This window comes from Silene latifolia, chromosome 3, assembly GCF_048544455.1.
Source record: "Silene latifolia isolate original U9 population chromosome 3, ASM4854445v1, whole genome shotgun sequence".
Lineage (NCBI taxonomy): Eukaryota > Viridiplantae > Streptophyta > Magnoliopsida > Caryophyllales > Caryophyllaceae > Silene > Silene latifolia.
In genome coordinates this window covers 149,844,808-149,860,206 of record NC_133528.1, presented here as the reverse complement: position 1 = coordinate 149,860,206, position 15,399 = coordinate 149,844,808, and the positions used below count along the sequence as shown (strand labels likewise).

Below are 15,399 nucleotides of genomic sequence, written 5' to 3'. Positions count from 1 at the left end.
GATATTACTTCCTTTTCAGTTACCTGCCTGAAAGAATCAGCCTCAATCCATTTGGAGAAGTAATCAGTCATAGCCAACATGAATACTTTTTGTCCTGGAGCTACGGGCAGTTTTCCCACAATATCCATGCCCCACTTTATGAATGACCAGGGTGCAGAAATTGAGTGAAGGAGCTCAGATGGCTGATGTATGATTGGTGCATGTACTTGGCAGGCTTCACATTTTGATGAATATTCCAGGCAGTCAGCCCTCAGTGTAAGCCAGTAGTAGCCTGTCCTGAGAACTTTACTTGCCAGGCTCTTTCCCCCTTTGTGGTTGCCACATTGTCCATCGTGTATTTCTTGAGGTACTAGTTTGGCTTTGTCAGGCTCCAAGCATCTTAGGTAAGGTCCAGCCTGCGACCTCTTGAATAAAGTGTTATTGATAATAGCGTAAGTTGAAGCTCTAATTTTAAAAGCCCTTACTTCATGTCTCCCCTGAGGCAGTATTCCTCGAAGAAACCAATCATAATAGGGTTTAGTCCAAGAGTTATTATCCTGATTGATAGGATTGACTTATTCAGGCTTGCTGATGGCTGGCTCTAATAAACGAACAATTAGTATTTTATCGAAGATTATAGGGGTAAAATTTGAACCTAGGCTGGCCAAAGCATCAGCCTGGGTGTTCAAGTCTCTTGATATTTGATCTATATCAAATAAAGTAAATTTGGCGGTAAGGTTTTTTGTATATTCTAAATATGAAATCATTTTTGCATCCTTAGCCGTATAAATTCCCTTTATTTGATTTGCAATTAGGAGTAAATCAGTTTTTACCTTTAGGTTTTGAACACCGAGGTCTAGACATACCTTTAAGCCTCCTATCAGAGCTTTATAGTCAAAGTTAACAAAAGTTAATTTGCTGGAGTTTACAAATGGCTAATAAAAATAACATGTCCTCCAACATTCACAAGAGCTTCAATTGGCATCCATGCTCTGGTACTCTGATCTCACACCACAAAAGCCACTACTTGTAACTTGATTCTAATAAGGCTTTGTCAAAATCAAAATGCCATCCATGCTCCTCCTTATACATAACATCCTGGGAAAAGGAAAACAAACACCAACCATACCGCAAGCTAATAGTATAAATTAAAGTAGATTTCTGCATTCCTACCGCACCCTTAAAAACCATGTCAAGAAGGCAATATGAGGAAATTAACAATCGTAAATGTGTCACCGCAACCTAAAATCAAATATTCCCACCACCATACAGCAAGCCCACTATTGGTTGAGTGGTGACAATAACTGATGGTGTTTTTTGTTTATTACACAGCACCAATAACTAAGTAAACATGCTAAAGGATTCCAACAACCTATTGGTTGCTATGAAGAAACAAGCATACTACACAAGCAAACTAATATGTAACAAGGTAAAATATGAAGATGAAGACTTACTTAAGGTTTTCTTGTGGTCATTTATGAGAACTAAAAGAAGGATTGCAGCTATGTTGTATTGTGATTGAGAATATCTCTACCAAATAAAGCCACCTTTAGCATGGTTAACTCCTCTTGTATTTTTCTTTGAGTTTCGAAATTTTCGTCTTGTATCTTGGCACATTTATCATTCACCTTCTCGAGCTCACACTCCAAAACCTTAATTTTTTCGTTGCATAAAGTATGATCACCTACCACTCCTTCTTCGGTAGTATTGCAGGATGTAGATGGAAGAGATGATGGACCTTTATCAAGACCACGAACTCGGCCTCTTCTTTCTGGGCCTATAATTTCATTCATCACCTGAGAATATATCTCTCTCTCCCAAGCAATTATTCCATTTGTGACCTCTTTGTTATTTGGCATATCATTTAGTTTGTCATTGATCATTTCCTATAATTAAGGAAGTATAAAAATATAAATTCACACAGGCCATACCACAATTTTGAGTTAGTCAAAGATAATCTGAATTTTAGAAATTAAACAGGTTTCTCACCACTGCTTGCTTTGATTTTTCGTCCATTGGAGCAAGTTGAGTCTTGCGATCCTTATGAGTCTCCAAGAACACATGCGCTCGTGAAGGTGGTATTCCGTCAACAGTCTTGCAAAAAGAAAGCAAATTCATATTGCAAACCTTAATTAACATAACACCTCTGATTTCCAATATAAGTATAACATTAGACAATTTCACTAACCTGTTCTTCAATCACGCATGCAAAACTTTTGGATCCAGCAGTGTGAGCAATAACTTGGCACCCATGACTCCTTCGATTTTTGACACTGCGCTCCTGTCCAGTGTCCATTATAAAAAAAATTCTTTAACCAAACAAAGTTTGTAGAACACCGGCTGTAAGATTTTTAAGCCAATTAAGAACCTTAAATGAACGTTCAAATCATACCTTCCCTTTACTTGAACTCCAATAAGTCACTAATGAAATCCATTGGTCCGGTGGTATGCTTCCAGGTTTAGCATTCAAAACTTTGCTTACATTTCCACGATTTGGTTCGTAAAAGTCATTTCTAAGTTTAGCCTTGAAATTACTCCACTTTCTTCCCATTGATTGCAGCACATACTTTGCAGCCTTAGCGTTTGGAATAATAAACTTCAACTATACCAGTTTCAAGAGCAAGAACAAACTAATAAGGCAAATAAATTTCGTATAAGTAATAATCATTTCTATTATCATTTAGAATAGTCATCTTAACAATTTGAAGTAGTTAGTTCTTTTTCTCCTTTGGGACTAGTCTCCAATCAGGAGGATAGCTCAAAGAGCACAATGCAGGGTTCCTCGCCATAGTACCAATGAAATGAGCAAGCTGAGAACGTTCACCCCCCACTGGCTGCCAACATGTATTCCAGTTAACAGGCATCCTCTTATTCTTAGGTAAATTCCAAATATGAGCCATCATAGTTGGTAATAAACACGAGATGGGTTTGGCCTTACCCGCGGTGGAGGAGAGAAGTCTAACTCACAAGCCCAAGAATGCTCTTATCTCCCAAAACCAATTGGCAATGGGAGAAACACCCCTAGGCCTTATAAGATAGACAATCTCTCTCTTTTTCACCGATGTGGGACTCACAAGTGGATTTATACTCCAACACACCCCCTCACTTGTGAGCCCACTTAAAGATCGGTCTGGAGGGACTGGACATCCTCACAGCCGTTACAGTGCTCACTCGACCCGAGGGACTGGACTTCCTCATGCTGAAACCGGAGGGACTGGACATCCTCACGGCGGGTCGGTGCACATAAAGGCTCAGTTTTTAAACACGAGACCCAGGTCTTTTTTTGCCTTGGGCTCTGATACCATAATAAACACGAGATGGGTCTGGCCTTACCCGCGGTGGAGGAGAGAAGTCTAACTCACAAGCCCAAGAATGCTCTTATCTCCCAAAACCAATTGGCAATGGGAGAAACACCCCTAGGCCTTATAAGATAGACAATCTCTCTCTTTTTCACCGATGTGGGACTCACAAGTGGATTTATACTCCAACAGTTGGCCCCCTACGCTTAGTAGTTACAGATTGAGAAGGCTCTACAAAGAGAGAAAAAAACGTGAAAATACGAGTTAAACGTCCTTGCACTTAAAATATGTGTGTGTATAATAAAGTTGTTGTGATAAACTTACCTTCATCTTCCGGAGGCATGTCAGTCATTAAATCTTCCTCAATATAGTCAGTATGAGACGAGGAACGTTCATTTTCTTGTCCTTGAATAAAGTTGCGTAGTGGTGGTGGGGTTTGAGTAGGTATAACCTCATCACCATCAGCTTGAACATTAACAATACGAGGTCGTATTCTCACCATTGAAAGCTATGAAACACAAAGCACAACACCGAACTAACCTTTATGAAATATTTAAGTTCAAAAGATTCAAATGTATCGAACTAGTGAGAACACACTTGCCTGTTGCTTGCCTTTATACGGGATACATCGTGTATCCCTATTTGTTCCCGCGCATTAATCCCTGCTCTTTCTTCTTCTCCGATTCTTAGGCTCTGTTTGGTAAAACGAACTGAAAACGTAGCTGAAACCTGAAAAAGTACCTGGAAACTGAAAAGGTAACTGAAACCTGAAAAGGTAACTGAAATTAAATTAGGAGCTGATAAGGTGACTGATTATACAAAAAATTGTTTGGCAAACTAAATGAAAATGTAACTTATTTTGGTAAAATGGCGTAAAAAGATATAATAATTATTTTATATATTATAAATTGAAAGGGTAAAAAGATAATATTACCAAGAATCAGGTACCTGAAATGTGAAATGCTACTCTAGGTAGCATTTCATTTCAGGTAGCTTATTTGGACAAATAAGCTACTTGTCTTAGCTTCTATCTTCCATCTTTCTCTTTTCACATTTCTTACCATCCTCATAAACCCCTAACATTTCCAATTTGTTTTTTTTTATTCAATTCATTCTTGTAATCGGCAAATTCTCATTTAAGACGCGTATATCCGTCTTATTCTATAATTTGTAAAATCGACCTTCACATCACCTACTGTCCTAAGTGGGCAGGTGCGTACCCATTATTCTAGGGACTACTCTAATTCATTTGACCTTTGATAACAGGAATAAAAAATTAGAACTAGAGTAAATTAGATTTTACTCCCTTTTAAAATCAACTTTTTTAAAATTACTCCCTTTTAAAATTTTTTGCTAAAATTACTTCCTTAAGTTAAATTTTTTGCTAAACTTGCTTCAAACACCAATTTAAGTGACTTATTTCGTCTGTTTTTGAACTTATTCCCTTTGTGGCTTAGTCAATCTATACTTTGAAAGGTATAATTATGTAGACAAATGTAGGGGGAGTTCAAAAATAGAGGAAATGAGTCACTTAAATTATGAGTTTTGAAGCAATTTTAGGAAAAAAATGCAGCTTAAAAGAGTAATTTTAGCAAAAATGCAACTTGAGGGAGTAATTTTAGCAAGAAATACAATTAAGGGAGTAATTTTAAAAACCAATTTTAAAAGGGAGTAATTTTAAAAAAGTTGATTTCAAAAGGGAGTAAAATCTAATTTACTCTTAGAACTATTGCGAGTATATAGTCAAATATTTGACGGAGGAATTATTCAAAAATGACACTTAGTTATTTTTTATTGAGTTGGCCCTTTGTAGTCTTCCAATAACCAACCGTAATAAATATAACTATACACTACTTGCTACATTTTTATAAGAAATTGACGTTCAATTAACATAAATAATTATTAAATCGGCGATTTTAGATAATCATAGACTATTGAACTAATTCTACCGTTAAAATCAAACGAAGTCATAATAAACGCGTTAAAGATTGCTTATATGAGAAAAACTCTTGCTAATTTTGCTATTAAATATTACGGAGTAATAGAATAAATCTCACGAATCTAGCAAAAAAGTAAACCAAGCCAAAGGGAGAAAATTGACCTTCCATATTTTTATTAACAAATAATGCAGGAATGGATGATGCATATTTCTCTCCAGTTATTTGTTTACCTATTCAATTTTTGAGTGTCTAAGTTAATTGTTTACTTTTTTATTTTCAAAATGTATTTATTGGATAATTTGATCTTTCACTCTCAATTTGATTTACTTGTTAATTGTTTACCTGTTTTAGGTCTTACTTTCACTTGTACCGATTACAAAGATAATTATTTTGAAAAACCCTACATTTTATAGATGAGAATGTTATATTATAATTCGGTATTACCCGAATTCCATCTTTAATGTTCTTAGAATCGAGAGCTACATACTTTAGATCGATCGAGTGTATAGGATTAAATCGGTAGAATTATAGTGTGGGATCGTACAATCCTACAAATTTACTAAATACTATAGGTTTATATTTGATAAAAACCATACTCCATATATGTGAAAATCAAAAGACATACGTGTATAATGTGTTTATTAATGCCTATCAGTAAAATATTGAAAACTAATAATTTTAGGATTTTTGTATAGTTTTTTTTCCGATGAAAAAAAGAGAGTAAGTCTCTCTTATGACGGGTATATCCGTCACAAGCTTGCGACGGGTCAAATATTCTTCATATGGGTAAAAAAGACAAAAGAGAATGATAATCCCTAGACAATTTGCTTTTGTCTTATCTCCTCACGTGGGTTGTATTTGGCCCGTCACAAGCTTGCGACGGATATGCCCGTTAGAAAATTTGTGAAAAAAGAAATGAAAAAGAATGAGATAAATGATCACTTTCTTAGAATTTTCATGTATGATGAAATAAAAGTGATGTGCACGTAGCACGTTGCCGCCTACATATATATATACCCTAATTATCTGCCTTACAAAGTAAAACGCCATGAACACCAAAACATCTCTAGTGTTTAAGGTCACTAGGCAAACGCCGGAGTTAATAACTCCGGCTGCGCCTACTCGATACGAGTTCAAAGAGTTATCGGACATCGATGACCAACCTGGACTCTGGATGCGTGTACCAGGCATCCAGTTTTACAGGTCTGCGCCAAGCATGCTTGGCGCAGACCCTGCCAGGGTGATCAAGGAAGCTGTAAGCAAAGCCTTAGTACCGTTTTACCCGTTAGCCGGGCGGCTAAGGAAGAAAGAGGGGAATAAGTTGGTGGTAGAGTGTAACGCGGAAGGTGTTTTGTTTACGGAGGCCGATGCGGAGGTTAGCTTAGATGAGTTTAGTGAGGCTCAACTTCATCCTCCGATTCCTTGTATTGAAGAACTTCTTTATGATGAGTTTGATGGCTATGATGGTATTTTTAACTCCCATTTGGTGCTCATTCAGGTACTACTCTCTTTATCTCGATTATTTGTTTATCTTAGAGGTGTCTGAATCGCTTATTTATCTTAAAATATCTCAATCATTTTGTAATTTACTTCATCTTCCAGCTCTAAAAACATTTTGGGTGTTTAAATTGATCAAAAATAGTAGTCGAGATTGGTAGGTTTCCTTTATTTTAGTGTTTATGACAAAATTAAAGGTAAATAAATAATTAGGAAGTTGACCATATATAAAAAGCAAAGTGATGTTTTTCTATTTAGGAGGAAGTTCTACGAGAATATTGTTAAAGAAAGGCATGAGACATGCAAGTGTGTTAATTCTAGGGCTGTCAAACAATGATACGACTCGAAAATATGAAAAGAACCTGATACGAAATTAACGGGTTTGGATTGAGGTTTAATGACTCATTTAATTAAGTGGGTTGATATGATCACGACACACGAATGACCTATTTACTAAATTAATTCTAATTGGGTTGGATTGAGAATTAATTGGGTCGGGTTTGAATTAAAGGATTCATGATTCGTTTACACGTAACACCAACACGAACCTGACACGATCCGATATATTTTGGCAGACTTAGTTAATTCATAAGCCATTATAGAAACTAAACCGTTGATTTATCATTAATTATTTTAATTTTTTTTATAGGTAACTCGACTTAAATGTGGAGGGTTCATATTGGCACACACAATAAATCATGTGATGGCAGACGGGGCAGGCCTAGCCCAATTCTTAAATGCAGTCGGAGAGTTAGCTCGTGGAGCCCAATTTTTATCGGTCTACCCGGTTTGGAAACGCAACCTAATCCGTGCTCGAGATCCGCCACAAGTGACTTGTGAGCACCCAGAGTTTGATCAAATTCCTGATAATCCGTTTGGTGATGACTTGATTCACAAGGCCTTCTTCTTTGGTATGTCTTTTATCTAACCAATAACATGAAACTAATAAAATTGGGGGTCTAATTATCACCCTCAACATAATGCGCTTCAAACTAATTAACTAAACCTATTAAACAGGTCGAATTTGCATTAACATATATTATATGAAATATTTTTCAAGTAATATACACGTCATGATATTTATTACGAATATTGGTCCTTGATCAAAGTCAACATACGTGAAAAAATATCATCACGGTCATTTTAACTATCATAGTTCATACTTACATGCGTAAATACGCGACAAAAGTGATTACATTCCTCTTTTTATCTAGTTGACTTCTTGACTTGCTATTTTGATTGGTAAGTCAAAGTATGGATAGCTTTGTAGTTGACTAGCTTTTTTTTTTCTCAAGTCAAATTACTGATGAAAAATGATAGGGTGTCATCCGGGCCTAATTTTGGCGCCACCCTCTCAAATGCACCCTTTATTATCAGAGTTCCCACTTATTATATCCGCGAAAGTGGTAATTTGTCCCATTAACTTTGTTCAATGGTGAAATTAGGCCCATTAACTTTTAATTGTAGCAATCAAACCCCATAACTTAACAAAAGGTAAAATTCAACCCCAATTTTTATTTTTTACTTAAATTTCAACAAAAATTCATTTTTATAATCCAATTAATTAAATATTAAATTTATTTTTTGTAACCTCATAAATTTCATACAATCTATAATTGTAATAACGAGTATTTTTTATAATTTTACAATTTTAGACAATTTATTATAAATGTAAGAATAGTTCGTAAAATTTTATCATATTCTTATGTTGTTTATTATAGATGAATGTAAAATTATTCTTTAGATGAATAATTAAACTTATACTATAAATTAATAAAGTTAAAATTAGTAATTTTTATGTATTATTTGTTGTATAATATAAATATAAAATGAATTTTTGTTGAAATTTAAGTGAAAAATAAAAATTGGGGTTGAATTTCACTTTTTGTTAAAGTTATAAGGCTTGATTACTACAATTGAAAGTTAAGGGGCCCAATTTCACCATTGAACAAAGTTAAGAGGGCAAATTGCCACTTTCGCGATCTGATACACTCATTATTATTGGGGTTTCTCAGTGGCGTCCTATCATTATCTTTTTTTCTCAAATAAACTAATATTCCCTCTATTATCCTATTTTTTTTACCATTTGCTTTTTGGAGGTTAACGTTTCCGAACTTTAACCTTAAATAAGTTGGAGGAAAAAAAGTATTTATTTTTAAAATTAAAACATTTACGATTAATATCAAGACATCTTATATAAAAAAAGTTTGACAAAAAAAAGTAATATATATGTAAAAAAATACGGTTAAAAGTACGCATTATAGACCGTAATAAAGCAAATGGAAAGAAAATAGGAAAATGGAGGGAGCGAGTATGATTTTGCTTTTCTGATTTCTCCGTTAAGTGATCCGTTTATACAATATCATGTTCTTATATAAAAACGAATTAATTAGATATATTTATGTCTATTCTTAACATACAATTCTCATTTATTTTTTTTGTTCACAATGACTTACAGGTCCAACTGAGATTACAGCCCTACGCCGCTTCCTTCCAGCTCACCAAAAATCCTCGTCAACCTTCGAAATCTTGACCGCCGTAATTTGGAGGAGCCGCACCATCGCATTGCAGATCCACCCGAACGAGGAGGTTCGACTACGACTCTACATGAACACCCGACACAAATACAAGAACCCGCCACTACCATCCGGGTTCTATGGTAATGGCATCGCCACACCCGTAACCATAACAACCGCCAGCATGCTGACCCGAAACCCACTTGAGTACGCCGTTGACCAAGTCAAATTGGTTAAAAATAAAGTCAACGAGGAGTACGTCAAGTCAGTCGCTGACTTTTTAGTGGTAAACGGTAAACCCCGGACCACTAGGACCCACACATTTACCGTGTCCGACCTCAGCAAGCTTAAGCTCGACAGCTTCGACTTCGGGTGGGGTCCGCCCATACAAGGCGGTCCCGCTAGAGGGTATATGGGTGGGCCGACCCCGGGGTACGGGAGTTTTTATCTGGCTTCTAAAAATAGTAAGGGCGAAAGTGGAATTTTGGTGCCGATTTATTTACCGCCTTTGGCTTTGGATAGGTTTGAAAAGGAGATAAACGGGTATTTGAATGATTAGGTCTCGGAGAACCCGATTTGTAGTCCAAGATCGTACGAAAAGAATGGTGTTACGTTGAGTTTTGGTATTGGGGTTAAAGCCTAAGGAGGTACGTACGTGTTAATTATACCATGCATGCATGCATGCATGTTTTGGACTATCTCAATAATGTGTGCTAGAATAGCATTTAATGCCAAAGCTAAGGGAAGTCAACAGAGCAGCGGATTGGTTAGCAAATCAGGGAGTGACATCAAGTTTTGCAACTACTATTGTCTACTATCCACCAGGCTTCGTTCAAGTTCGCGTGAAAACATTCTTGACGTGACTATTTCCGTGTAATAGCTAATTAGATTTCGAGGTTCGCTCCTCATTTGCACGAAAAAAAAAAATACGAGGTTGAAGTTTGTAAAATAATTCTTGTTATTTTGTTGTATGGAGGTTTAACTAATTTGTATGAATGGAAATTAAAATCTGTGTAATTATTAAAGAATGTAATAACCGTGTAAGAAATTATAATTGACAATCATTTGAGAGAATTATTACAAGTGTTATGTGTGTTATCACTGTTATGTTTCAATTTTACATTTTTATATTTTTATGGTGTAATTACAGTTGTGAAACTTATGGCCGTCGTGGAATGAATTTGACAGACCGTGTTTTAAATGTAGGTTTAGGACCGGTGATAAAGGAAAACAATTTTTTTTTAGCATTTGGTAATACTCAGAACTTCAAATTTCCATGCTACCTGTTCGTGTAACTAACAAATTAGGCATTTTCGGGAAGGTTTTTCCAATATGGGGTTTTCTAACAAACAAATTAGCGAAATGAGTTGGTTTTCAAAGTATTTTCCGAAAATGAGTTCACGTAGGATCGGATTTGACGAAGCTGGGTTAAGCATTCAAGTCGCTGCGTCGGTGAGCGGTTTTATGTTAAGTCGCTCAGCCACTGAGCGACCATAGCGAATTCCAAAAAAAAAAAAAAAAATGAGGATAGCTGGAGTCGAACACAAGACCTGCCAATAGTCAAGGCTGTAATGTGTACTACCAATCTACCAATGCTACACACATATTTCTATGCTGAAATGTAGCGCTTAATATTTAAATACTGTAATTAATTGTCCCTGTCTTACTTGCATTAAATATGTTAATTAAATGCCTAATTATCTCACAATAATTAGTGTTGCTTGATGGTTAATCCATGTGGACTATGGGGAAGAAGTCAGTGGTTCGACTCATAGTAGCAACATTTTTAATTGCAAAGCTTTTTTTTTTTTTTAATAAGGGAAGAAGTCGCTGGGCCCCTAAGCGATTTGGGCTCAAGTCGCTGGGCCCCTAAGCGACTTGGGCTAAGATCAAGGATCCTTAAAAGCAATTGTATTTTCATGTCAACTAAGATATAGTCGCTTAGCGGGAAAGCGACTTGAATACTACTCTAGCTTCGGGTATGACGTGGACCCATTTTGGGTAATAACTTTCAACAAAACCTCATTTTGATAATTTCTTTGAATTTAAGCCCTATTTTTGAAAAAAATTCCATTTTCGGAATGTAATGACTTTGAGCTTCTAACTAATAGAACCGTTATTTTCGTTTAATTTTGATGTCACACTAGTCTTAAACCCGTGCAAATTGCACGGGTTTGTTGTTTGGTTGGTTGTAGCAAGGTGTGTTTATAGTGTGGTTGCTCTTTAACTAAAATATCTATCGGGAGCATCTGAAATATGGAAATAATAAAGTTGTATCTATCGAGAGTATCTAAAATATGGCAATAATAAAACTACAACAATAACTCCTCGAAAATTTCAAAGCATAGCAAAAGTAGACAAATTTGAAAGAAAAAAACAACAATAATCATAAGTAAATTGTACTATAACTTCTCGAAAACTTCTTTATACATTACGTTATTTATGATTTGTCAAAGTTGTTATGATAAAAAAAATAAAAATATTCGGGATCAAGTTTTATTGATAATTTAAATTGAGTTATAAGATGATAATAAGATTTTAAGTCTCGCTTATAATTTCATTTGTAATTAGCATAAATGATACATAAATACATTAGAGTCAATTTGTTGAGTAATTGTTGTAGTACAATATGCCCCATTATTAGCTAAATTTACGTCTCAACTTTGCCTTGTTACTTTGGCGGCTTAAAAATCTCCAGCTTATATACGATGAAATAAAATTATACGGATGAAAATTAACAAAAAGCTAGTGAAACTACATGGGTATGGATAGTGTCAGACCGTTGCAAATTGTTGAGCCCATTTTTTCATTTAGTCAAACCCGTGCTCTTTAAAACGAAAATTTTGACCCTATTTTTCATGTTTAAAATGAAATTGTTGACTCCCCTTTCATTTAGTACAATAGTACATATTATTAATTATTAATAAGTGAAATGGGTTAAATGAAACTTTTGACCCGTGTTCGTTTAAAATGATTTGATAAAGCTTCATGTAAAGCTTTTTGATAGACCGACTTTATTAATTTGTTACGACAAAACAAATGTGACAGAGACTATATATCATAGGTGTATATACTACACCACGACAAATATTAATTTAATCGTAATCCGTTGAGTAGGATTTTTTTATTCTTGTTGCACCATTGGGATTTTATTTTACGGCGCCAGTGAGCTCGAATTTGTGCTCGACACATTACTAATTTTTCGTAAACAAACACTACTAATTGGTTTGGCTCATAAGAAACACGGAGTCGTAGTAGCATATTTCACAAACAGTACTGTCTACAAACACAGGAGAACTAATTTTTCGTAAACAAACATTACTAATTTTTCTTATTTGCCATTTTTGTCGAATGTTTGTGGAACTATGACCCACTTTATCAATGATTTCAAATATAGTTATATGTGGGCTAATACTTCATAAAAATTGGTTGAAGTAGTAATTTGTTAATTATTTTAAGAAAAGGTATTTTGTAAGACAGTCTCGTATATATTAATAGTATACTAAGACTACTAATAAAAGACATTAATAACTATGGAGTAAAAAGAAAAAAAGGAAAGAAATAAAAATAGTTACAATAATCACTTTTTAATGTGAGAGGTCGTACAATAAGAGTAGTCTGAAATTGTCTCATAAGAGAATTAGTGAGCGTAAAGAGCGGGTATCCTATAAGATAATTGGAACAAAAGAGACAATCTCACGATAAGAGTACTATACCTTTCATAATTGACGCTTTATAAAGCCTCACATATAATATATATATATATATATATATATATATATATATATATATATATATATATATATATATATATATATATATATCGGTAACTCCACAAGACAACGATATTATCCGTATAAAAGCATAAGGCGGGTTAATATATTTATCTTCGCAAATTCTTATCCAAATGTAGCTATTATACGACATAATGTTACTACTTTCTGATAAAATGTTACCCTTATTTTCAGGGTAAAAAGTGACGACTTTAGTTATAACATTTTGTCATTAAATGATTACATTCTATATTAAAGAAAATGGTGACAGTTTGTCTTATTTTACATTGTCTAAAGCAAGACTTATTATTTTATCTAACTTATTCTGTTTAAGCTTAAAACAGGATCTTAATTCAAGACGAATGTATGTATAATCACTTTAGTTAACACAGCATTGACGTTTTAACCATTCACTAATGCAAGTGGAAATTGCATTTGGCCCATAATCCAACACTAAAAGTCTAAACCTTTTTGACGCCCATATATAAGCACTTTCTTAGAAAACCTCTCAGTCCTTTCTCAATTCCGCCGCTCACTTACAACTTTCATCACTTTGTCTACTTCCTCTCTTCCAAATTTATCCATCTCTTCCATTCTCTATTTTTTTTCTAACACATTAAAAAAAACCATCTTTACTCGAGTAAATTTTAAGCATTTTAGGAACTACCTAAACTTTTTGCCGGGTAAAGATAGTTAAATTTATTTCTGTAATTTAAGCATTTTTTTCTTTTACTTTCGTATATTTCTCTTTCATTAATTTCTGTATTTTATTACTTCATATGAAGATTTCTTGATTTATTTATAAAATCACTCGAATTTAATAATTTATATACACTATCCATCGTTTTTGTAGCACGTTTCTTTAATTTTATTTCAATTTTGTAATTTCTTCTGTAATTGTAAATTTGGGAGTAGATCTGTAATTTCTGGTTTGATTTTCATGTGAAATTAATTATTTTGTTTTAAAATATTAAAACACACACTAATTTTTTTTTTTTACGCATTTGTTTTATTTACTTTTGCATCCTTTTATCTTCCTCTTCGATGAATTTCTTTCACAGAATACGAAGATTTATTTTTATTTGTTTGAAAAATGTACTCGAATCTATACATTCCTGGCAGTCATTTAACGTCCCATTTCTTTCATTTTACACTTCGAAGTATAAATTTTGTAATTTTTTTATTGTAATTATAAATTTGGAATATATTATTTGACCCGTTTCTTTGATTCAAAAATTTCCTACGGAGTATATCATAAGATTGCATTTTTGGCTGCATAAAATTTTTTCTTAATTATTATATAAATGTAATTATCAATATCAAATTATGTTTCATAAATTCTTAATTTTATTTATTGCTCTATTTTAGTTTGTCAATAATTATCAATATATTATTTAACCCGTTTCTATGTTTATGATTTTATTTTTTGATTTATACTCCATATTAAATAATACTCCGTAATAAAATTACATTGAATATTAGAAGTAATTATTTTAATAAATTTAATTAATTCACAATTCGCAATATCACAATTTATGTATCAGAATTCAGACTCATGTATAGATTGTTTATTGTATATCTAAAGGTTGAGTCTTTGGATGGAATTAAATGATGATAGAACGTGGGTGGGGCTATTGAAGAAAATAATAAAAAATTGTACTTTCAACCACAGGCTGACAGACAAATCAGCACTGTGGTTGTTCTTTTAATAAATAGGATTAGCATAAAATAGAACCGTCCCAGGATTATTTTTGATGCGTAACTCGCGTTGAATGAGTTTCTTATGAAGCGATTCAAAGGAGATTGGAGTGTCTCGTGCGTGGACAGCCTCAATGACGGATCGGTATTTTTCTTGGTGAAGACCATTAAGAAATTTTGTTGTGATATCGTCAACATAGGATTGTTCGAGTTGGGCAAGATCGCCAGTGCATGCCTTGATGGATGTCGTATGGTCCGTGATAGACATATCATCAATGTGCGAAATGTTGTCAAGGCGGTTCTTGATATGTAGGTGATGGCATCACGATGAATTTTTTAAAGGTGCAAATTAGAGTGGACCATGCTTCATCGGATGTGGTATCGTTGACAATGAGACCAGCGATGGGAGAAGAAAAGGTGCCCGTGAGAGCACCTAGGATGAGTTGATCGTAGCCTAGGTAACTCTAGAACGGACATGTGATATTTCATCCCATGGAATTTAGGATACAAGACACGCTATTTAAATTTAAATAAATATATATTTTATGGTTGTAATAAATAAAGTGTGATTTTATTTGTAATGTACTCCCTCCTATTCCGAATAAGTGTCTCATTTGGACAATGGCACGAAAATTGAGGAATGGGGTTAAAATAATGAAAAGTATTGTATAGGGGTAAGAATGTAAGAGTTAAATAA

General features: G+C 34.1%; 1 protein-coding gene and 1 pseudogene across 1 annotated transcript; one reads left to right on the top strand and one right to left on the bottom strand.

Annotated features, from left to right (window-relative positions):
- Positions 1-876: 876 nt before the first annotated feature.
- LOC141646465 (uncharacterized) lies at positions 877-2,882 on the bottom strand. Its single transcript, XM_074454347.1, has 4 exons — positions 2,372-2,882; positions 2,168-2,260; positions 1,434-2,073; positions 877-1,077 (listed from the first exon to the last, which is right to left on the bottom strand). The coding sequence occupies exons 1-3, from the start codon at positions 2,528-2,530 to the stop codon at positions 1,945-1,947; spliced, it is 381 nt and encodes a 126-aa protein (XP_074310448.1). The 5' UTR covers positions 2,531-2,882; the 3' UTR covers positions 877-1,077; positions 1,434-1,944.
- Positions 2,883-6,266: 3,384 nt separating this feature from the next.
- On the top strand, positions 6,267-9,874 carry LOC141649967 (benzyl alcohol O-benzoyltransferase-like; annotated as a pseudogene).
- The last annotated feature ends 5,525 nt before the right edge of the window (positions 9,875-15,399 follow it).

Bases quoted from the DNA above. Each gene is read 5' to 3' on its own strand.
- LOC141646465 (XM_074454347.1), bottom strand. From the start codon at position 2,530: ATGGGAAGAAAGTGGAGTAATTTCAAGGCTAAACTTAGAAATGACTTT. The intron at 2,261-2,371 runs GTATGATTTGAA...GACACTGGACAG, and splicing joins GGAGTTCAAGTAAAGGGAAG to GAGCGCAGTGTCAAAAATCG. The intron at 2,074-2,167 runs GTTAGTGAAATT...TCTTTTTGCAAG, and splicing joins CATGCGTGATTGAAGAACAG to ACTGTTGACGGAATACCACC.